Source organism: Python bivittatus, unplaced genomic scaffold, assembly GCF_059951505.1.
Source record: "Python bivittatus isolate LINGU-HERP-01145 unplaced genomic scaffold, Pbiv_v1 ctg000340_np1212, whole genome shotgun sequence".
Classification (NCBI taxonomy): Eukaryota; Metazoa; Chordata; class Lepidosauria; order Squamata; family Pythonidae; genus Python; species Python bivittatus.
The window spans coordinates 20,611,660-20,635,998 of NW_028277056.1; the positions used below are offsets into that span (position 1 = coordinate 20,611,660).

The 24,339-nt window shown below is 37.2% G+C and overlaps 1 protein-coding gene across 1 annotated transcript in view; it reads left to right on the forward strand.

Annotated features, from left to right (window-relative positions):
* The first annotated feature begins 537 nt into the window (after window positions 1–537).
* Window positions 538–24,339, forward strand: part of TNFRSF19 (TNF receptor superfamily member 19) — a 47,202-nt gene continuing 23,400 nt past the window's right edge. The window contains exons 1-5 of the mRNA XM_025177740.2: window positions 538–740; window positions 12,222–12,312; window positions 14,383–14,493; window positions 19,360–19,538; window positions 20,878–20,963. Of these exons, the coding sequence (XP_025033508.1) occupies window positions 12,247–12,312; window positions 14,383–14,493; window positions 19,360–19,538; window positions 20,878–20,963 (442 nt within the window). The 5' untranslated portion in view covers window positions 538–740; window positions 12,222–12,246. The remainder of the gene's footprint in view (window positions 741–12,221; window positions 12,313–14,382; window positions 14,494–19,359; window positions 19,539–20,877; window positions 20,964–24,339) is intronic.

Genomic DNA, 24,339 nt, shown 5'->3' on the forward strand with positions numbered 1-24,339 from the left:
GTCAGGGCTAAAGAAAAGTCTTCTTCATCAAGCTGAATTTCTAGTGATCACAGGAATACATCCATGCAGTTTTCTTGGCAACAATGCAGCACTGCCTTCTTCTGTTTTTTTTTAACTTTTAACTGGGATTTCCTGGTGGTCCCCCATCCCCATACTAAGCAGGTCCACATCTAATTACCTTTTTCCGTTCCAGCCAAGGTCAGCTGGGTATTGCCAATGCTTATCCTTCAGTGGAATTCCCTCCTCTCTCGCAAGCCTGTAAAACTAAGACATTCTTCTCAAGGCGACTCACGGTCTCTTCCTACCCAAATATTACCCGCTCTGCCTTAGATAAAAGGAGAGGAAGAAGAACCAGCCCCATCCTTTTTTCTTGGCCGCCGCTCCTCGCGTTTCTGAGCGTCGCCTCCGCCGGGGAGGATCACGTGGTGCAGCGGCCCGGATTGGTTCGAGCTTGCCAGCCCGGCTGGAAGGTAAAGCGGCGGGCAGTTACCTAGGCAACGGAGAGAGCGCTGCAGGGCCGAGAGGGAGGCGGGGTAGGCCGGGGAGCGACTGAGCCACCGAAGCGGTGTTGCTCTGGATGGGAGCCTTGCGCGGCGACAGTGGCTGCCGCCGCCCCGCCACCACCGGGGGCGAGGGGCAGCATTTAGCACTCGCGAACTGCTCCGTGCGGCGACCGTCGCTCCGTTTCTTCCTCTTCGCCGAGGCGCTGCGGCCGCTGCACCCAGGGACGACCCTGGACGGTGAGACTGAGGGGACGGTGCCTGACGAGCGCGTGGGCTGCCGTGTGGGGCAACAGGGCGAGAAGGGAAGGCGGCAGCTCTGTGGGGAAAGTGGAGGAGCTGATCTCCAGGGGCTGAGGGGAAAAGAACGAGAGCCCAGGCGCGGCGGCGTGGGGGACTCTCTCTCTGCCGCTGAGGGAACCCCGGGGAAGGGCGGGTTGCACGAAGACCTGGCCGGCTTTCAAAGCGGGTAGAGCTATGCATGGGTTTTAGGCAACAGGATACCCGGGCTGGGAAGCTGGAGTGGGCGAGCGCTATTTCTGTTTCGCTCCGGTCCTCCTTGCCAGCAGCTTCCCAGAGGCATCTGGCCCGCTCGCTCCTGTGGGAGGCAGGATGGTCGACGAGATGGGCCTTTGATCCGATGCGGCGGGGCGCTCGCACCGGTTCAGGCGTCGGAGAAGGGCCCTTTGTGGGAGGTCCCTGGCTTCCAGCGCCTCCCTGCCAGAGGCTCAGTGGGGATTGTCATGGTTATCCCACTGTAGGTCACCAGACTGCCCTACATTGGGCAGCATCCAAGTTAATTAAAATAAATGATAATAAATAAAACATACTTCAGCTGAGTTTGGACATAAAAAGAAAGGATGACATTCCACTGCACAGAAGGGCCACTTTCATAATCATCATCTGAATCAGACTGTTCACGTAACACACTTATCCATTGTTAAACTGAGCTGTATATGATACATAACCCAAATTAATATCATGGACTGCTTTTGTGGTTCAGTGTGTCATGTGAATGTGATCTCAGCTAAAGAAAAGGCTGATAGTCTTTCACCTTCTGTAACTCATGGGAATGTACAACAAGACTGCTCAATGGTGATATTCAATCCTGAGTGCTCTTTTCTATCATTTGTCCAAACCCACCCAACTTTCAGAAGACACAAGTTGGAGCTGAAGAAAAGTCTTCATTAATGCTTGCTGCATTTAACTGTGTTTGCTGCATTTAACTCTGTTTCCCTGTTTTGATTCTTTTATCTGTTATTGTTGGGGGCACTTTTGGTTTATAAATTTTGAGTATGCTCCCCAATGGAGAGGCATTTGTACTTTCTGAGGGCATCTGTCAAATGAAAGATTGAAGTACAGTAAAAGAATAAAATGCTGTTATGCTTCCTTGGAATAATACCGCTATGCCCAGTGAGCTTTGTTGCCAAATATATCCTTGTAGGATTGCAACATAGACTTCTTAAAGAGATTGTTAATATTATTTATTCATCTGCAAACTCCGGTCTGTAGATATGTGTAAACTCAACAACTACACACATACTGAGATGTGAAGGTGGGGAGCAAGGGGTCTTGCTTCCCAGAAGCACTGGCATTCAGTTGATAAAAGAGAATTCTTTGGTTTGGTTCAATAATGCTTTTCTGTTGGTGTGGATAAACTCCTTTACTTGTATGATGAAACTGTTGGCCAACATACATTATCTTTCAGTTACCTTTTGTATCCCATATACTTAAGCCTACATTGTATAAAGATTTTCTTACCCCATTCTTTGAATGGATATTCTAATTCAAAATGTTGGTGGGGTTGGAATTCTGGTTACCTTGGAACTGTCTGCTCCAAATAGAATTTGCCCACCCTGTGAATTCAAATCAGGAAGAGTTGCTCCATGTTCCTACTCCTCAGGAAGCTATAGGGATGGAAGTGAGGAACCAGGTCTTTTGTATGGCTGCCCCTGTCTTATAGATAGCATGCCTCCTCTATCCTAACCTTTAGGAAAGCAATGAAAATCACACCTTTTCATCCCACCTTTGGGGTTTAAAAGGGAATTTGACCTAAGCCCTGTCATTCACACTATTAATTGTCCCTTCTTGTTCTTTGTGGGTGTTTTTTTGGGGTGGGGGTGGGAGAAGGGGTATTATGTTATATGCAGGATTTGGGATACAGTTTTATTCCAAGGAGAAGCCTAGTATTCCAGCCCTGGTTTACACAACAATTTATGTTAATTCATGTTATTCCTAGCCTTCCTGCTAGTATATTTAAGCACTTCCCTCAGCATTTATAGAAAAAGGCTATGCTGGTGCCAGCTAAGAGTGAGGTTGAGATTTTAATTATGTAGGAAGTTCATATCTGAAGTAGCTACATTCTAGTGAGGCAGTCAGGGTTTGTGGAATATTATTAAAGGTTGGGGTATGTGTAAAAGTGGAGAGATTGGCAGCTACAATGTCTGATGATGTTAAAGATGAGAGTGGCATATATCTGTCAGAGGCTGAAACTGTACTATTCATTAATAAATTAAGCAAACAACTGGCATTGAAAAAAAATACTGCTGATTCCCCCTCCCCAATACTTCACTCTTTATTCACATAATTAAATAATTCATTGTCAGAAACCAAAATAATAGTCCTTCCAAAAGATGGTAAACATTTCAACATTCTTCTCATACTGACAAATCTCACTGATAATAATTTTAGAATTTTACTGCAGCTCTAGTAAAGGTTCAGTATTATCAGCAATAATTGCTTTGTTTCTGAAAGCTACATTCTATTTGTTTAGAAGTCCTTTGTACACTTCAATAAAATGAGGAGATGAAGTCTTAACAGTACTTTTGTTCATAAAAAGGCCATTTAACCCCAAATCCAGCATTACTCAAACATATGGTAAATTTCATTGATATGTAAAATATTTTCTCTAAAAGTTTACCAACTTTTTATCAGTTTTCACCTGATATGCATCCACACATTTTGATAGAAGACAGAATGAAGAGGAAAGATTTAGCACTCACCAGTAAACAAACTATATATCAACATGTGTGTGATTCAATATTAGTAACAAATACTGTACCTAATACCTGTCAGCCATTTGCAAAGCATTCAGATGTTGAAAATAATGTTTTTCCATATATGGTAGGTACATTCAAAAATTTTGGAATTTGTTTATATGTGGTTGACACTAATTGAGAGAGATTAATGCTTCTACTGATCTGGTACACACTTCATTTTGATAAATGGAGAAGTTTACATACTGTATCTAACTATCACTTTTTTTTTTCTGTTGAATCTTTCCCTTACTTCCACCAAGTTATTTAATAATTAGGTGGAATAGCTGTTAATGAGGCAGTCAAGGAAGTGTAAATATGAACTGAGATGTAATAGCCGAGTGTGGAACTCCATTTTAGGCAATGAACATGAATGGAGCAAGGTATAGAATTGAGAAAGTAATTTTTAATATCATTTTATGCCATTTCTTTAGTAGGAACCAGTTATTTTAGCTATTTTTAGAAGGTTTACATATATTAATGTAAATTATAGCAAAATATATATTAATATAATTTATAGCAAAGCCTATATCCTTTCTAGTTTTTTTCTTTTCCTAAATATCAATTGAATTAGTTATTCCAAGGTTATATTTTATTTAATTTGTATAATTTACACAACAAAAATGAGAAGTAAGGAAGCCTCCCACTTCATGTAGGCTATCTAGCAAAACAGGATGTGTTAAATTATTACATATGAAAAACCACATACAATCTTACATGCTACAGCATGTTAGATGGCCTTAGGTTATAGATCATTACATTACAGTGATAATACATTTAAATTAGCATTATTTAATAAGTCTCCCCCGAGTATATATTACCTACATTAAGCTTTCATTTTCACTTATTTACTATCCCTATTTCTATTGAATGAATACACATAGACGTACTATATAGATATTCACTTTTATGTAATTAATAACCTGCAGTTTAAGTATTAGGCCTTGGAGAGAATTGGCAAGGATGCTTATTTACAATTTTTTATTTTACTAAACAATGCTTTGCAATTTAAGGTTTTGTAATTAAGTATACTCTTTTTTTTTCTTAAATACCTTGTATTATTTTAAAAGTTACAGACATGCATGCATACATACATGGAATGCAGAAATAATGTCTACAATAGTTAAGTTATGGATACATCAATTTTGGAAATACTTTTTTTTCTGTATACACAGAAAAAGGATTGAATGGCTTGGTTCCAGCTGACAATGTACATACTATAAGTACATTGCCACTTAATACCAGCAGAGAACGAATTTGCCCACTAACAGCCTATTATTAAGTGCAGTAATGTCTGTTTATAAGACAGAAATGTTTGAACTGGAGACAGAAACAGGAAGCATACAGTTGGCACAGTTTTGTTTCTTTCAAGATTTGCTTCCGGGCAAATCAGTCAGTTATTTATATGTTCCAACTCTTTAATTTTTAATCTTATTTTCTGTGTGAAAAGTATTGTGTTATTAGTGCATGATCTGATTCAGAAATCAATATCTTGGTACATCTGTTTCTACATGTATTAGCTGAGTTATCTTTGGGATATTTTTGTGAATTGGAGAATGCATATGAAATTTCTCTGATCTTTGAAAAAGTTCAACTCTATCTGCTGTAAAGTAGTGCAGAGAATTTGCAACTGTTGAAGCTCTACATATTCTTTGAAATATAATATCCAGATGTTCATAGTAGTTCCAGCAGTTGTAAACTTCTGCTCAGAGCTTTTTGATGAATTGCAATAGTCAGAAGGTTGAATAATTCTTCCTGTAAAAATGAGGGTGCTTACTTATATCATAGCAAATGAGAAGATGTATTGCACTAATACTAGAATCATCTCATGTGAAATGTTTAATGTTGAAGACTGGTGTAAGATTTAAACGTACTGAATTCCTCAAACTGGGTTTGGCAATGTAAATAAGAAAATATTGGATTTATTCTTGAATAGGAAAGTGCTTCAACACTTTCATTAGAAAAAAAAATCTTTTTGAAAAACTGACAAAAATATATGTGATTTTAGAATAGTATACTGTACATACATAACTTTTAAGACTGAATAATCTTATTTAGTATTATTATGGTTTACTTTTGTTAACTAAGGGTAATTGGATGCAGTGGTCCATTTTTATTTATCATAATTATATCTTTTTCTTAGCAATTGATTGACTGTTTTAAAACAGATAATGCAAGTTAAAATGCAAGTGAACCTATGAAGCTGAATCACACATCATGCTAAATAAAAATGTGATTGACTTGGTTTTGGCTTGGTATGTTCCAGTATGAACTGAGCTGTTATTGCTAGTAAACCATGATTTAGTGTGATGTGAACCCAGCCACTGTTGGGTTCTTCCTATTGTCTGTATTGTGATTCTCAAATTTATTTATTTTTATTTATTAAATTGATTTATATGACTGCCCATCTCATGAATGTGGCTCTGGGAAGCTAACAACATGTTAAAAGCCATTTTAAAAAATATTAACAAAGGATAAAAATCTACAGTGGTCACTGAGGGCAAACCCAGACAAAATAATTGACAGAATCCTCTCATGTGATAGAGGCTGAGAGCGGAAGTCTAAGTAGCATTTAGTTTAGATAAGTTTGTTTATTTTTCTGCCAGTTGGAAAATGTGTATTAGAATGTATACATAGTGTTACTTATTTAGTTTCCCTGTTGATTTCTTTAAAATATTATTAGTCTGTCGACCTGAACTGATCACACAGGTCAGCCTTCCCTAACAATTCAGATGGGGTGGGTTGCAATTTCCAAGAATTCTGGCTGGAAATTTTGACTACTGTAGAAGAATACTAGATTGGGGAAAACTGGGATAAATAAATAAATGTATAATTGACATATTATTTTATAACCATGGTATACTATACCCATGATAATATTTCTGGAGCATGCTTTGCTTCCTTGATGTTGACTGCTTTCCTTATTGAGATCTGTCAAAGCCCTATCTTTCTGAAAGCATTAAACAATAATAGGCAGTCCTGCACTGATATGAGAGACAAATATCTCTATATCTAAATTGATTTTTATAGTTTCTTAAATTACATTTTAGGTTTTCTTGTTGGTAGCTTTGATTTTTTCTTTAGAGTAATGAATTGCAGATATACTTTATATTATCAAATACTCACATAGTATAAAACTGACCATTGTGTTACGAGCTTTTAAAAACTGTATTAAAAATTAAAAACTGGGGGAAAGGAATACACATACAGTTGTGATACACTTTACTTTGCATTACAGTATCCTAACTGCCTCTTGATCAGTGATATTAACAATGCAATAGGGTACTTAGGATTAACATAGTCTGAAATAAATCCCATTGCCATATGTTTAATGTAGAACTAAAGTGGAAGGCTATTTAACACCCCATGCATTTTCTTCATTTATTACAAAATCATGAAGTCTTGGTCTAAGAAGGTAATACAGGTGAAACTCGAAAAATTAGAATATCGTGCAAATGTTCATTTATGTCAGTATGGCAACTCAAAAGGTGAAACCAATATATGAGATAGACGCATTACATGCAAAGCGAGATATGTCAAGCCTTACTTTGGTATAATTGTGATGATTATGGCGTACAGCTTATGAAAACCCCAAATTCACAATCTCAGAAAATTACAATAGTGTGAAAAGGTTCAATATTCTAGGCTCAAAGTGTCCCACTCTAATCAGCTAATGAATCCATAACACCTGCAAAGGGTTCCTGAGCCTTTAAATGGTCTCTCAGGCTGGTTCAGTAGGAATCACAAGCATGGGAAAGACTGCTGACCTGACAGTTGTGCAGAAAACCATCATTGACACCCTCCATAAGGAGGGAAAGCCCCAAAAGGTAATTGCAAAAGAAGTTGGATGTTCCCAAAGTGCTGTATCAAAGCACATCAATAGAGGGTTATGTGGAAGGGAAAAGTGTGGTAGAAAAAGGTGCACAAGCAGCAGGGATGACCGCAGCCTGGAGAGGATTGTCAGGAAAAGGCCGTTCAAAAGTATTGGGGACTTTCACAAGGAGTGGACTGAGGCTGGAGTTAGTGCATCAAGAGCTACCACACACAGACGGATCCTGGACATGGGCTTCAAATGTCGTATTCCTCTTGTCAAGCCGCTCCTGAACAACAAACAACGTCAGTAGCGTCTTACCTGGGCTACAGAAAAAAATAACTGGTCTGTTGCCCAGTGGTCCAAAGTCCTCTTTTCTGATGAGAGCAGCTTTTGCATCTCATTTGGGAACCAAGGACCCAGAGTCTGGAGGAAGAATGGAAAGGCACACAATGCACGATGCTTGAAGTCCAGTGTGAAGTTTCCATAGTCTGTGTTGATTTGGGGAGCCATGTCATCTGCTGGTGTTGGTCCACTGTGCTTCATTAAGTCCAGGGTCAACACAGCCATCTACCAGGAGATTTTGGAGCACTTCATGCTTCCTTCCGCAGACAAGCTTTATGGGGATGCTGACTTCATTTTCCAGCAGGACTTGGCACCTGCCCACACTGCCAAAAGTACCAAAACCTGGTTCAATGACCATGGGATTACTGTGCTTGATTGGCCAGCAAACTCGCCTGACCTGAACCACATAGAGAATCTATGGGGCATTGCCAAGAGAAAGATGAGGGACATGAGACCGAACAATGCAGCGGAGCTGAAGGCCGCTATTGAAGCATCCTGGTCTTCCATAACACCTCAGCAGTGCCACAGGCTGATAGCATCCATGCCACGCTGCATTGCGGCAGTCATTGCTGCAAAAGGGGCCCAAACCAAGTACTGAGTACATATGCATGCTTATACTTTGCAGAGATCCGATATTGTTCTATTTCCAATCCTTGTGTTATTGATGTCATGTAATATTCTAATTTTCTGAGATTGTGAATTTGGGGTTTTCATAAGCTGTACGCCATAATCATCACAATTATACCAAAGTAAGGCTTGACTTATCTCGCTTTGCATGTAATGCGTCTATCTCATATATTTGTTTCACCTTTTGAGTTGCCTTACTGACATAAATGAATATTTGCACGATATTCTAATTTTTCGAGTTTCACCTGTAAGTGAATGGCTAATTATCAAGAAAGCAGAATTAGCAGAAGAAGGAAGGAAGGGGTGAAAATCTAGATTTTGCAAATTTGAGCCTTGATTTAGCCATTACATATATAATTGTTGTTGTTTTTTAAAAAAAATAATTTCCCCAAATTGTAAAAGCATAATTTGAAATTAAAGATACCTTTGGGTGGAATTGAGTGACTGAATCCATGTAGTTTTATTGGCAACATTATAGAAGTGGTTTACCATTGTCATCTTCTGAGATTTTTTTGACTTTTCAGATTATCCCCAAATCCTTTCATTTAACTAACCTAACACCTGACACTAAGTAGGCTTCTTACTACTTATAGTAAGATAAGATAATATAGTTATATACTACCTATGGGAGATGTCCAGAAAAGTCTTTTTGCACAGAAAAGGCTGGAATAACTAGGATTAATATCACAGTGACCTCAGATTATAACAGAGAGTCCAAAACTGATTCTTTAGGGAGAATGAAGTAGAATATTGGAGGTCAAGCAAAAACCCCTAGCCTAAATAAATCTTCCAGGGAAACAAGTGCTAGGCTCAGATATATTCAGTTAGGTTCTAGGAACACTCAGATGCAAAGAATGTTGCATGCGGTAACAAGATAATGAAAGTGTTAACCACAAGAATGCTAACTAGGGCAGCTAGGAAATAACAAATATTGCTGGGGACTAATAGCTGGCTTCAGATAGTGGCTAGAAGAATGTAATGGCTTCAGATATAGTGTCTATAGCTCTTTGTTTCAGTTCAAAGATGTCATTGTATTTGGACTCATTACCTCATATATCTAACCTTATTACCACATATAAATGCCGTAACCCAGTAAAATAATTAAAAGCACATTAAGTAAATACAGTATTGCAATCTGCATACATCTATAAAAAAGGACTTTAACCCCTCCCTCTTTAAACTTTTCTTTGCCTCTGGTACCGATTAGTAGCTTCAATGAAGGTGTGCTGGTCTCTAGTTTAAACAAACTCAAAAATTCTCCTACAGGAGCTTTCCCAGAAAGAGGATTTCTCAGTAAGTTTATTTGAAATGCCCTTAATGAAACCTAATGTTTAATAACACTTTAAAGTTCTTTGAATTAGGAAGTCAAAAGATTGAATGTCTTTGTTTATACCTTCATAAATGTAATCATTCTTCCTCTGGTGGAAGTTATTCTGGGCCATTTGTAGTTGAAGCCAAATTAGGAAAATGCAATATGATGCTGGTTTGCAACGTAGACAAGTTATTTTGTAAATGTTGTTGTAATTAATAGCTTTTAAACAACCACGCTGACATTTTGGTCAATGATTAAAAAACTATGGTTCTGTCCTCTTCATTCTTCTACTATTAAATGCTTAGCATTCCAACAGTGGTCATGAGAAGTTTCTCACTGAAATTTCAACTCAGATTCTTACTTCATATTACAGATACAATTCCCAACAGGGCTGTGCAGATTCTTAAAAAAAGGTGCTTCAGAACATGTGGGAGCACACACTAAGCACTTTTTTTGAATTGTTAAAGCAGCTTTATGTCTTGTTCACTAGTTGTGCCCTTTCCTCATTCAGAAGGCCCTTCAGACAGTCACTCGTGCCCTGGTCATTGGATTATTGCAATGCGATCTACATGGGGCTGCCCTTGAAAACCAGCCAGAAGCTACAGCTGGTTCAAAATGCAGTGGCACAAGCAGTGATGGGTGTCTCTTGGTGTACCGATGTGTCACCACTGTTAACATGAGCTGGATTGGTTGCCAGTTGACTTCTGAGTGCAATTCAGGGTGCTGGTTATTACATATAAAGCCCTGTATGGCATAGGACCTGGATATTTGAGAGACTGCTTGTCTCCAACTGTTTCTGAGTGCCCAGCAGAGTGAGTGCACTCCAGATCTTCTCCATTAAACATTGCCATCTTGTGGGACCTAGGAAGCATGCCTTCTCTGTTGAGGCCCCCACCTTGTGGAATAGCATCCCCCCAGAGATAAGGATCGCACCCTCTCTCCTAGGGTTCTGGAAAGCTTTGAAAACCTGGCTTTGGTCCCAGGCCTGGAGTTAATGTTTATTATTTGTTCAATGGCCCCTGTTTTGTTTTGTTGATTTTGCTGTTTATTAGATTATTTTAGTCTGTGCTCTTGGTTTGATTTAATGTTTTTAGCTGTTTTTATTTTTTCTCTAGTTTTGTATGCTGCCCAGAATCCACTGGAGTTGGATGACCAATACATTTAAATAAATAAATAATAATAACAACAGCAACAATAAAACAGACAAATTAATAGAAAATGAAAAAGTGAAAGTGCTCTTGGACTTTAGAATTCAAACATATAAGCACCTGCCCAGACTTAACAATTGTTGATAAGAAAGACAAAAATGTCTGGATAGTGGACATTGCAATACCTGGAGACAGCAGAACAGAAGAGAAAGAACTGGAGAAAATCACAAGATACAAAGACCTGCAAATAGAAATAGAACAACTATGGCAAAAGAAAGCAAAGATAGTACCTATATTAATAGGCACCTTGGGTGTAATCCCAAAACATCTGAAGTACCACTTGACAACCATTGGCATTGACAAAATCACCATCAGTCAATTGCAAAAGGCAGCTTTACTTAGAACAGATTACATCCTGTGATGATACCTTTAACTCCATCAGACAACAACATTTGCCTATCCCAGGTCCTTGGGAAGGACTCGATAGGTGGATAAAAATGCCAAATCCAGTCTAAACAACTGGCTGTGTGACTACCACCACCACCACCACCACCAATAATAATAATACATGAATATACATGTGGACACTGCTAGGAGTAACTTCTGAAACTGCTGTGTGTGAGCCTGCTTTGACAGTTCAAAAAGATGGGCTTTTGATATGCTCTGTGTTTTGAAGCATGTATTTTGAAGGATTTGCATAATGATTTTAAAATAACTACAGGTAGTCCTCGACTTATGACCATTCATTTAGTTACAGCAGCACTGAAAAGAGTGAGTTACGACAAGTCCTCGCACTTACAACTGTTGCAGCATCCCTGCAGTCATGTGATCAAAATTTGGGTGCTTAGCAACTAGCATGTATTTATGAATGAGTCCTACCTTCCAATAACTAATCCAATGCAAGTTATTTTTTTCAATAGGATATCAACTCTCATGTTGCTTCTGATTCAGGTAGATTGTCCATCTGTTTGTCATGGTTTATGTTCAATAAAGAATTTCATATTACAATTTGGTTCCTTTCCACTTTGGGAAAAAAAATCAAGATTGTGTAAGGTTTTCTGTTTAGATTTAGCTATGATTTGATCCTTGTCAAAAACAAATTGTTATACTTCTTGGCTAACAGTAAATATAGATTGAACCCCTTTTGTTACAGTTAGGACTCAGTTTCAGTGGATTATAGCATTCTTTCCTATAGTTCAATGATGTACCAGTTCTTGAATACTTTTTGACATCTAGAAGAAAATGGTAACCCTGTGTCTGGATTATAAATGAAGTGTCACAGTTTTGTACTTTTTCCTATAATCATTGTACAGACCTAGACTGAGAAAGGGCATGGCGTAAAATCCAGGTATATTATTATTACTGCCTATTATCTTTTTATGTAGCATAAGCATAATGTGCATCTTACATCCTCATGATTTAATTTTTTTTTCTTGTTTACAGATCTGTTTCTTTCTTAAAGGAAAAAATGCATACACAAAAGTTTGAGTGGCAGTATTTCATTCTCAGATTGCTGATACTTTTGATTTATGTTGTAAGTAGATAAATGTTTTTCTTATTGTGCATTGTATGTTGTACTAGTAAAAGTTCTTGCATTCAGAATAACTAAATGACTGGATAGTTGTTTTGTGACTCAAAGCAAGTATGTCAAACACCATGAAGTTTGTATCATTAGGTCACACTGCAGCAAGAGAATTACTCCTTTATAAATGTTGAGTTACTGACCAGATGTCGTTAGATACTACATCAAATTGATATGATCAACATCAAATTAGTTGATTAAAACAAGATGACATTAACCTAGAGATAGCTAGGTTAGCATTCACCTAGAGATAGCTAAGCTAATATATCCTTATGTTACAATAATAATAATAACAACAACAACAACAACAATAAATCAAACAACAACATCTGCTTATCCCAGGTCCTTAGGAAGGATTTGATAAGTGGATAAAAATGCCAAATCCAGTCTAAACATCTGGCTGACTATGTGACCAACCATAATAATAAATATACATGCTGGTGATTTCAATGTTGCCTAGAAATTGCAGATACAAAGCAATTGGTACAAATCGTTTGGAGGGTTGCTACACAAGTGAACCTGCTGTTGCATCTTTTGAAGCCTCAGTGTTGCTGCTTCAAGGCCTTTTCCAATCCTTTCCTTCATGTGTATACATGCCAGTGAAAATATCTTCTGTGCATTCCCACATATCTTCAAAAAAAACCTGGAAAAGGCCTTGAAATGGCTGTGGTGAACCTTTGGAAATTGTGACTGCCTTGATATATTGAGTAGTAGATTCAGATGGGTGTTTTACAAAGCACCCCACAAATGGCTTACAGAGCTCTTATTAATAATCCACTGCTTTCATCTACATAAATATGCCTTGAATACTATGTAAGCTTCCCAAAATTAATCACCTTTTACATCAGCATTATTATTCAAGAACGTTAAGACTATGTTTACCTATCTCATTAACGTGAAGAAAACATACACACATAGTTAAGAGGTTAGGGAGCACTGATTTTAAGTAGAAGCTAATTTAGCTAAAATTTAGATCTTCTAAATAATCTTCTAAATGGGCTATTTACCTGTCTGACTCTACTGAATAAATCCAATACAGGACTTATTCCCATAGTTTATATATTTGTTTTCCTATCCATTTCACTATAAAGAGGGGAGGTTTTCTCAAGTGCCAATAGGATATATTTTATTTTATAGAAGCCCAAAATGTTTTGGAAAAGTTTTTTTTCAAGTACATCATTGAAACATTTTTATTATAAGTCACTGGAGTGTAGAAATATAGTGTGTGTGTGTGTGTGCGCGCGCACATGCACCTTCAAGTCATTTTTGACTCCTGGCGACTGTCTGGCAAGTCCCTGCAATTTTCTTGACAAGATTTCAGAAGTGGTTTGCTATTGCCTTCTTCCAAGGGCTGAGAGTGAGTGACTGGCCAAAGGTCACCCAGCTGGATTCGTGCCTAATGTGGGACTAGAACTCACAGTCTTCCAGTTTCTAGCCTGATGCCTTAACCACTACACCAAACTGGCTCTCTTAGAAGTATATTTTACATGTTTTCAAATACCAGGATATAATATTTGTTAGTGTTTTTTAAAATGTTTTTCACATTTGTCTATATAGCTGTTATTAGTAAAGTTGCTTTTATTAGTAAATTTTAGTATTTATTTTAGCCTGATTCCTAACTGCCTGGTAGACTTTAGGAGAGAAAATGCCCATTCTCTGTAGTTAAAATGGCATAATTTCATCTCCGTAATACCCCTGTGAGATAGGTTGCATGGAGATTAATTAACCCACATATAGCAAGTCATCCCTGTGGTTGAGTGAGGACTTTAATCTGGGTCTCTCCAAATCTTAAAACTATTAAACATTAACCATTATACTACACTTGTTCTGCTTATTTTTATGATTTTTTTTTTAAACCCTATTTCAGTTGTACATATTCCTAAATTTTGATGTAGGAATTCCAAGTACGTTTATGTTGCCAGGTATTTTCTTAGGAGCAAATTCTGAGTATTTATAGGCTGTATTGTTAAAAGATTCATTTCTTAAAAAGCATAATCTTAACTACTTCACTCTTGTTTGTAGTTAAATGCTATAATTTGTGAAACTGGAGACTGTAGAGAGCAGGAGTTCAGAGATCATGATGGAAACTGTGTATTATGTGAACAGTGTGGCCCTGGAATGGAATTATCTAAGGTATGTTCATATAAAATTCTGAAAATTATTTTCTTGATTTTTCAAGTATGACATATAGTAAATGTGCTTCCCCACTACAGATAGTGCTAAAAGAGCACATGTAAGTTAACTGTTTTGGAAGTTGCAGTGTTATTTACTAGAGAAGTCTTTTCATAGTTTAAGGGTTAAACATGTATTTATTCATTCAGTTATTCATTCATTCATTTGATTTGATTTGTATGGCCCCCATCTCACCTAAATGACTCTGGGTGATTCACAACAGTTAAAACAACAATTCAATAAAAAACAAGTTAAAAATCAGTATACAAACATATATAAAACATGGATAACCAATTTAAAACAAAAATAACCATGGTCAGTGGCCAAAGTCCATCCTTGCATCAAGCTCAACAAAGCCATTGTAAAACCTCCCCACTACTGCTGGAGCCCCAAGCATGGTGGCAGAGCCACGTCTTCAGGACTTTCCTAAAGGCCAGCAGGTTCAGGGCCAATCTGTGTTCTGGGTGGGCACTATAGCAGAAAAGGCTCTCTTCCTGGGTGCTGTCAGATGACACTCCTTATTAGGCAAGTCCCAAAGCATGCATCTACTGCCGATCCTGATGGGATGCATGGATGTAAATTATGAACAGTTTGATATTTGGAAGAAACATCTTTTTAAAAATGTGGCTTTATTTTTTTTTACTAGATTCTGGTTGACAGAAAAAAACAAAATGGAATAGATTTACTTTTAAAAAATCAGTAAAAATTCTTTTTGTTAAGAAAATTCTTTTTTAGCATTAATAAGTGTCATATCTACATTTGAATGCCACTGAACGCTTTTTTTTCAGAAACATGTTTTCAGTAATAGTCAACATATAAGGAGAGTTCTTGTTAGAAATGATTGATTTATCTAACTTTGTGGATTGTGGAAAAAGTAGCAGACAGTAATACAGAATTACACATTCTCAAAAGGTAACAGTCAGAACTAGTAAATTTCAGAGCAGTAAAAAAGAGGAGAAATTGCCTTCTCTCCAAATTCTTTAGGTTTCAGCTGGTTTAATTTGTGGATGACTCAGGAATTAATGGCGCTTAAGAAATTCTTTCCTGCTACTGGGCAAATCCTGTTTTATTTTTTTCAAGGGGGAATGTAATTTGAAAGTTATTTCTAGTTCCAACTTGTTTATTTATTAATTACAATGTATATCTTACTGTTCAGGACATAAACCTCAAATATTGGCCATATCAGTTTCTGAAAAATCTCTCTTTGATAATTTCTGATGAAGTCTTTCTATTTTGTTCAGTTTTCTGTGCTCTAAACACCTGGTAGATCAATCTCTTTGCTTTTTGCATAGTAATGCCTAAAGAATAGATCAGGAAATTGGTTTATTATATATGCTACTTAAGAAGTATCTTCTATATCTTTGGGAAATTTTTCGAAGAGAAGACTATGTCTAGGTACAGTATGTAGATTTCTGAGTAGTATTTTTAAGAATAGTCTTACCTTTAGTTTAGCTGGTATTTTACAGAAGGATGTGCGAGCTGTTGCTATCATTACAATTGTTCATGATAGGCTCTCTATCACAAACAATTATAATAGTTTGGTTTATACACAGCAATTTATATATACATCTAATATATGAAACATTGAAAATAATTTATTTTAAAATAGGTCATAAATGACTTTGCAAAATGGCCACCAACTATGGCTAATTAGATGTGTAAATGTGAGGGAACAACACTGCACTCATTTTTTAAAACAACAAATAAATAGTACCTTCTGTAACATCTTGTATATATTGAACAAAAAGAATTAAAACAAATTGTAAAACAAATTGTAAAACAAGTTGATTCATACTCAAGGTAGTTCTTGATCAGGTTAGAAGAGAATCTATTTTCTTACAAATCTTTCTTGTGATTCTAAATAAGAAGCAAAACTAAGCAATCATATTTCATTTATCAACAGGCATAGCCCTAATCCAGATCCTGTCCAAAAGCAAAGTAAATAATTGTATCTAATAAGTCTGGTATAAAGTAAAGTAAAGTGAAATATTACTTATTTCACGCGAAGCACTGGGCAGGACTAGTCTGGCATCAGAAATTTACAGGGAGAAACAAAAAAGGTTTTCCAAGAAAATAAAAAATGGGATAAAAAAAATTCTTTTTTGATGTTCATAGCCTAGCTTTTCCTTCTGTTTGGGTTTCTGGCCAACTTTCTTGTCTATGAATTTCATTGGTTTGTAATCAGAAAAATAGTTTCTGGAGAAGGAGAAATCTGTAGATTCAAAAGGGTTTATTTGTATTTTGGAATTCAAACAAGCTAAAAGGCCATGCTGATAGAGAATTCTAGGGATTGAAGTTCACATTTCTGGCGGTATTAGAATTATTTATTGATATGATTTTTATTTAACACCGAACAAACAACTCTCAGTGGTATTCACATTAAAAAGTCATTATATATATATATAATGTTAAAAAACAATTCAACAAATGATCATTTAAAACAGCAATATGATATTATACAAAATATTAATGGTGTTATTCAGCTACTTTAAAGCTGTTCAGAAACTATGTTTTAACCTGCTCCTGGAACGCTAACAGAGTCAGGAAAAATCTAATTTCCTTGGGGATTCCATTCTATTATTTTGGGGCTGTCACAGAGAAGCACTTCTTCCTTGTTCCTCCCTCCCTCAATGTCTGGGCAGTGGGGGGTTACAAGCAATTTCTCCTGAGATATTCTTGTCAAACAAGTTGATCCTAACTGAAGAAGGAGATACTATGGCACCAAACTATATAGGAACTTATAGGTCAAGAACAGCACTTCAAAATGTACACAGAAACGAATAAGCAGCCAGAGCAGGGCCACAGTGCAGGTTTATTGTGCTCATAATGTCCCATAGAAATTAATGCACAGGCTGCTGCATTTTCCACCAATTGCAGTTTCCAGTCTGTAAGGGCAGCCACATTTAGTGTGTATTGCAGTAGTCCAGACATGTAGCAATGACAGCATGAATCACCATCATAAGATGCTCCTGCTCCATTTAAGGCTGCAGCTGGACCAGCTGGCCATGGCTCTTATTTGCCCATTGAGTAGTAGCCAGCAATCCAGGAGGATCCCCGAGTCATGGGCATTCTCTCTTAGGATCACTGCCACCTGCTGGAAAGAGAACATGGGATCAGACAGAGAATCTCAGTGGATATACAGCAACTCTATCTTGCTTGGGTTTAGTTTCTCCTGTTTCATCCAATCCAGATTCTAATTGCCTCCAGATATTGAGACAAAATATTGATCACATTGCCAGACTGGTGCTGTATCTTTGAGTTTCATCAGCAATTTGCTGATACTGCACCCCAAACTGATAGATGCTTCTCCCAGTGGTTCCATATAGATGTTAAAAAGAACTGAGCCCTGTAGCACTTCACAAGTAACAGGTCACCAAGCCGATCTTTCTTTCTCTATGATCAACTGGGCCTGCCTGCTTAGAAAGGAATTGGAGCCCCTGAAACCTTCTGTCACCAACCACTGCAAGCAGTCCAGAAGAATATCATAGTTAATGGTATCAAAGGCACTGTTCGCCTTCCATCTAAGCCCTGACAAAAGTCATTACCAAGGTGACCAGTGCAGTTTGTTTCCCATGCCCAGGCTTGAACGCTGAGTGAAAAGCATTCCAATTATCCATTTCCCCTAGGGTGCTCAGTGGTTGCCTTCCTATCTAGAAAGGAAAGATGGATATGAGATTATAATGGTCCAATACAGCTGGATCCATGGAGGGTTTCTTGAAGAAGGAGAACTTCAGTCTCCTTCAAAGATACAAGAAAAAACCTTTCTGAAGTGAGGCATTAATCACTCCTCAGATCCAGCTGACTCCTCCCCACCCTTAAGGAACTAGAAAGTGTCAGGGAACATACTAGCAGTCACTGTGTCTGTTTCCTCAGAATCCACAGGCCAAGAAGAATCCAAGTTAACATGGCCAGACAATGCCCCGTCATTATTAAACACTCTGCCTATGAAGAGTCAAGACTTTTAAATATCTGAGTGACTTTAATGACAAAGTACTGTGCAAAAATGTGATAACTACCTAGCGGTAGATCCTATTTATTTTTATTTATTTATTGTGCAAATTTATATTCCCTTCTTGCAAACAATTCCCATTAGGGAGCAGTTTTTAGAGAAACTGCAGGGCTATCTTAATAACTTTTTAAAAGTTTGCCCACACTTTTTTATTTGATAGAATTTTATGCTGCTTTTTATATTCTGATACTTTATTTAAGTTGTTTGGTTATGTACAGTTTCATATATTTTATGTGAACCTCTATAGAAGTATGTGTTCCAGAATGTTATACATGTTTTTTAAATTAGGTATTTTGCACTATATTTTTAACATTTTATTTAGTTCTATAGTTTTTCCTATTAATTATATAAATTCTAAAATAAATCTAAGCATTTTTGTTGGTCATATATACTTTCAGCTTACCTAAGCAAGTTTATATTAAATTTATTTTTCTGGTTTTTATATAATTGCTTGAAAAATTTCACATGCTGGCTTCAAAATTTTGACATTGTTGGCATAGTTTAAAAATGGACATGTCAGTAATTTCCATTAAGTTTATAAGAATGTAGCAGTGGGAATCCACTGAGTCCTTTTTCATTAAAATACTAGAAGTTTCTCAGATAAAGTGGATAAATAAGTATTGCTGCTAAAAGTAAAGTGTTGTCCATTGCCAAACCCATTGGCAATGGACAACACATTAGGACCTGCTGAAAAGATTACTTTTATCTCTAGAAAGTTTTTATTTTCAGAAATAATTACACTGAGGCCTCGTTCATCTTTGTTGCTTCCCATTATTCATGTCTCTAAGTGTCTCAGTAGTGCTTGTTAATCCCTACAGGAATGCGGTTTTGGATATGGGGAGGATGCCCAGTGCATGACATGCAGGCCAAACAGGTTCAAAGAGGACTGGGGCTTTCAAAAATGCAAACAATGTTTGGACTGTGCTTTAGTCAATCGATTTCAGAAAAGCAATTGTTCTGCTATTAGCAATGCTGTTTGTGGAGACTGCTTACCTGGGTAAGTTACAGAAGGAATTATGAAGAACTGTAAATAAGTTATATTCTTAGTTTTTACTGGCTCTGCCACTTTAAGTTGTTAAGTTGTCTTTGTACATTGCAGTGAAAACTTGTTTTAATCGTCTAATTGAGAGGAGGAAATGTCTGTTCTTCCCAAATGTCTGTTAAATATAATAAATATTTATAATAATAGTAAATACATTTATTTTCATTGTAGAAATTATGCAAATTATATCATTATGCAATTTTCATTACACGACTGATGCTAATTGACATGTAAAATTGGCCCACTGGATATTAAGTCCATTGCATCGAGGTCTGTAAAATTGAGATTTTCCTCCTACAACCTCCTCCAAATGTGATAGTTGGTTACATTCTGTAGCATTGCTCTTAGGGTGTTCTGGTGAAAAGTCATCTCACGCAAAACTTTCTTTTCTTCAGAATTCCAGCAGTGCATGTTGTTCAGATATGTATGAAGGAAAGATAGGAATTTGGCTGATACGATAAGCTCTGTTTAGGTGGACAAGTGGAGGTCTTCAAAGTGGTCAGAGAAGAGTTGCTCACACAGCCCTCCCCCCTCCCTGACCTCCCAGTAATCAGTTGGAGATCTGAAGAAAAGGTTAATTTATGTTGGTTTCAGTGTGATTATACCTCTCAACATAATCTGAGAGTCTAATAAATTAGCTTTGCAGATCACATGGAGAATTATACTAACATTCAAGCAAATGCAAGTGCAGTTCCCCTTCAGATCTCCACCTGACACATGGAGATAAGGGACAGAAAGTGGCAGTGATTAACACCAAGCTGTAGTAAAACAACTGATGACAAAACAAAAGTTTTACCAAATCCACCTCCAGATTTCAGGCCAAAGCCTTGAACTTGTAGGACTTGGGGGCAGCTAGCCCAGAAACCCCTTTTTTGTTTTCCCCAGAATACACTGGGTTGCACTACTGAATTTGCCAAAATTGACACACTTGTTTCCCACCATTTTTAGTTAGTTCTGTACAGTACTGCTCAGTGCTGTTCACCATTTTTTAAAAACAATCTCCTTAAAACTTCAGAAAAAAAGGAAAATCCTGCCCACACTTATGTATTTGATATAACCCTGCTCATTTTTCATCATTGCTCTGCTCACCGTTGCTGTCATTTTTCTGTCCAATAAAGTCCTAAAATGGTATCCCAGCCTACCAGAAGATTGTCATTATCTGAACTTGCTTAATCTCACCTTATTTGACCCCCTATTATTTCAAGGTCATTTTATTGCTCTTTATTAGCATATTCCAGTATTATGCTGCATTTTTCATATATGAGAAATGTGATCTTTTTCTTCTATCTTCCAGATTTTATAGAAAGACAAAGCTTGGGGGCTTTCAGGATATGGAATGTGTTCCTTGTGGCGACCCACCTCCTCCTTATGAACCACACTGTAAGTGCTTCTGATTATATTTAGGTTCTAATATTTTAAAGAGTGTTGTAGTTTTGTTAAGAAATAGCTAAACATATTTTGATACGCAAGGACCTTCTGCCAAAAAACATCCCTGAAGTAAACTACAGTATAAGAAAAAGAATGTCTGGTTATATTGTATGCTATAACCCTTTCATTTATTTATAGTTGATAGGTGTGTGGGAAACCTACTATTCTAAAAACATTTTTCCTCCAGACTGTACCTTTCAGAGTTCTCCAGAACTTTTAATTCCTGGAATGGTAAATATGCCCATACCTAACAGAAGATGAAAGTAACAGGGAAATGAGGGGAAGTAAAACATATGGTTGTGTGATGGACTGGAATGGTGGGAGGGGAGTAAAGAATGTGCTCTCATCTCCAGAGGAGCGAGGAAGAGATAAGCGGAGGAAACTGGCACCTCCCTAAGAAATTCCATCGGTGTGAACTGACTGAGCCTGGGAACTGGTTTTCATTCTGGGAAGATTCTTGTAAATGGGTTGTAGCTAATAAACCTTGCTGGATTGATTCTGTATGGTCTCCTGGAGTTCCTTGGGCTAGGCCTGACAGCTTGCATCTCTTCCACTACAATAAATGGGATTTAAAATGCTTACATTTGAGAGAAATACAGGTAGTCCTCAAGTTATGACCATTCGTTCAGTGTGAAGGAAGGGACTTACAGACAGTCCTTGAAGTTCCGGCTGTTGCAGCACCCCTGCAGTCATGTGAACAAAATTCAGGCACTTGGCAACCAGCTCGCGCCAGTTGCAGAATCCTGCGGTCATGTGATCATCATTTGCAACCTTCCCTGCTGGTTTCCCACAAGCAAAGTCAATGAGGAGCCAGCACGGAAGGTTGCAAGCTGCATGGGTAAATCTCCCCCGCCTTTCTTCATTCACACATATCATGCCCTCCTTCCCCTCTTCGCTCACACGCACCACGCCCTCCTTCCCCCCTTCACTTGCATGCACGCACTACCATCCACCTAACATAACAGCTGACAGGCATGGTGGGTTACATAGTACAGCAGGAGCTGTCTTTGTCTGTGCACCTTTACAGGTAATAGGTACAAGGGTTATGTAGTGCAGTGGGAAAGTTCCCTCCTACAGCTCCACATAACCCCCTCATGAACTGTTCAGCTGTTGCAATCAACTGAGAGCATTGCTGATGCGTTGTGCAACCTCCCATGCATGTGTTATTTGGAGCAGCTGACATGTACATTGAGGATTCTCCAGTGTGATGAGGAGCTCTCTTCTGCACCATGCATCTTCCCCTGTGACCTGTCTCCTGTAATAGTTGAGGTGTTTGCAAGGTATGGCAGGAGTCTTCCTCTCATCAGCTGTTAAGTCATACCATTTTTAAAGGTAGGTGTAGTACTATTTCAAAGTAGCCTGACTAATAGATGATAGATACAGGAAGTGCATGCAAGGGCTGATATTTATGGAAAATGAAGGAAGCAAAACTGGTGGAATCTCTTTACTTAAAGCGCCCTGCACATAGTAAATAAGACCAATACCAGATGACAGCATTGTGCTGTGATAGGATAGGTATCGGCAATCAGGGTAGTACATTTTATGCCAGTATAATTTTTTGCTCAACAAAATATGAGAGCATTTTAAATGAACTGTGAGGAAGAGTTTTAAGGTATATTTATATGCTTACAAAAACTCAAACAAATTTTTGCAGAAATACAGAATATTTAATTTAAAAAAATGGAAAGGAACACTTCAACAACTCACTATAGAATGGAGTATTGTGGAGAATAACATACCTAATTGGAAGAGTAAAACAGGAGCTCTCCAAGCTGCAGCATTTAGTTAAAGGTTCTACATGGATAATAACAATCAGGACTCAGTAATGTGAAATCTATTGCTATTCTCATCAAGTAGAAATACGTTATTTGAAGATTTCCCGACATCTGTAGGTAATTATGTGTATTGCTGAATTCTGATATCAAGCTGTTTTTATAATACTTTAATACTAAGAGATAAAGAGAATTGCCTCACAAATTAACTAATTTATTACAGTTTTTTGAATCTTTAGTATCTTGTAAGTAAAATTAGCATAGTAATTATATGGACAAAATTCTAAATTTTTAGTAAGAAAGTCCAATTTCTTCAAATTTCTACAAATAAAATATGTACACTGTTACACTACATTACAGTTTGTTTTGGCAAATTAGTGTTTGCTCTTGAATACTAAGCTGGGTCCACAGACTTCCTGGGCTAAGATCCCATGATCATATAATATGATTGGAACATTAATGAGGATCACAGAATGTTGATAAGCAGTTGATTATTACCCAGCTAGCTATAAATTTCAGGGCTAGCTTTCATCTAATCTCCATCTGTATTCCTTTTAAAACAGAGTTATAGTTTAAATATTTACTCATGAAAAAGCTGGTTGTGGATTGTAAAAAGGCCATCAGAAAGTTGAAAGGATTTTTTAAAAGGAGAGTAAAAGGCAGAAGAAGAGAAATCACTCTTGAGGAAACTTTCTATGACAAACACTGAATTCTGTATCATTTAATAATAGCAAATAATTCTGACGCATCTGTTAAAATGGAATCAAGAACAAATCTGCACTTTATTGTGAATATTTTTTATTTTATAATAGCAATACAAATCCAATTTTTAAGCACGAATTAAATAAAGCACTTCTGAATAATGTATATTATATTCTACTGTTTTCTTGGAAACAGGAATTTGAAGGTCTGGGGGGAAAAAAGCATATAAATCTAAGAACGTTTCCGCCAAGGCTTTGTTTTCTTTAAAAAGTGTGTGTGTGTGGGGGGGGGGGGGGAATCCTAAGGTTTATGAAATATTTCCTAATGTTTTATTTTAAATGAGTTGTAAAATACATGATATAAAAGAAACTGATTTATATCTGGAATTAAATATGGGAAAAGTTAAAGAAGCTCAAAAAAGGCAAGTTAAGAAGTGCACAAACAAGAAAATATAGATGAAGTAAAATGCATGTAGCCTTCTCTCAGACGGATCTTACATTTAAAAAAGTAATTAAGCCAACTGGATGACCTTGGGCCAGTCACACTTTCTAAGACCTAGAAAGGACACAATGGCAAACTATTTCCGAAAAACCTTGCCAAGAAAACTGAAGAGGCTTGTTCAGGGGGTCACCAGGAGTCAAGACTGACTCAAAGGCACCAAATAAAATTAATTAATTAATTAAAATAAACAATTGAAAAATCCTGTATGTAATCATCTAATTCAAGAAGTTATATATATATTATTGAATGACTGAAAAATTCTGCATTGATAGAGCCAGAGCTTTGGTTTTATAGACTGTTTTTAACAAGATAACAGAATCTTAGGTGAAGTCTCAGGATTTCTTTTTTAAGAA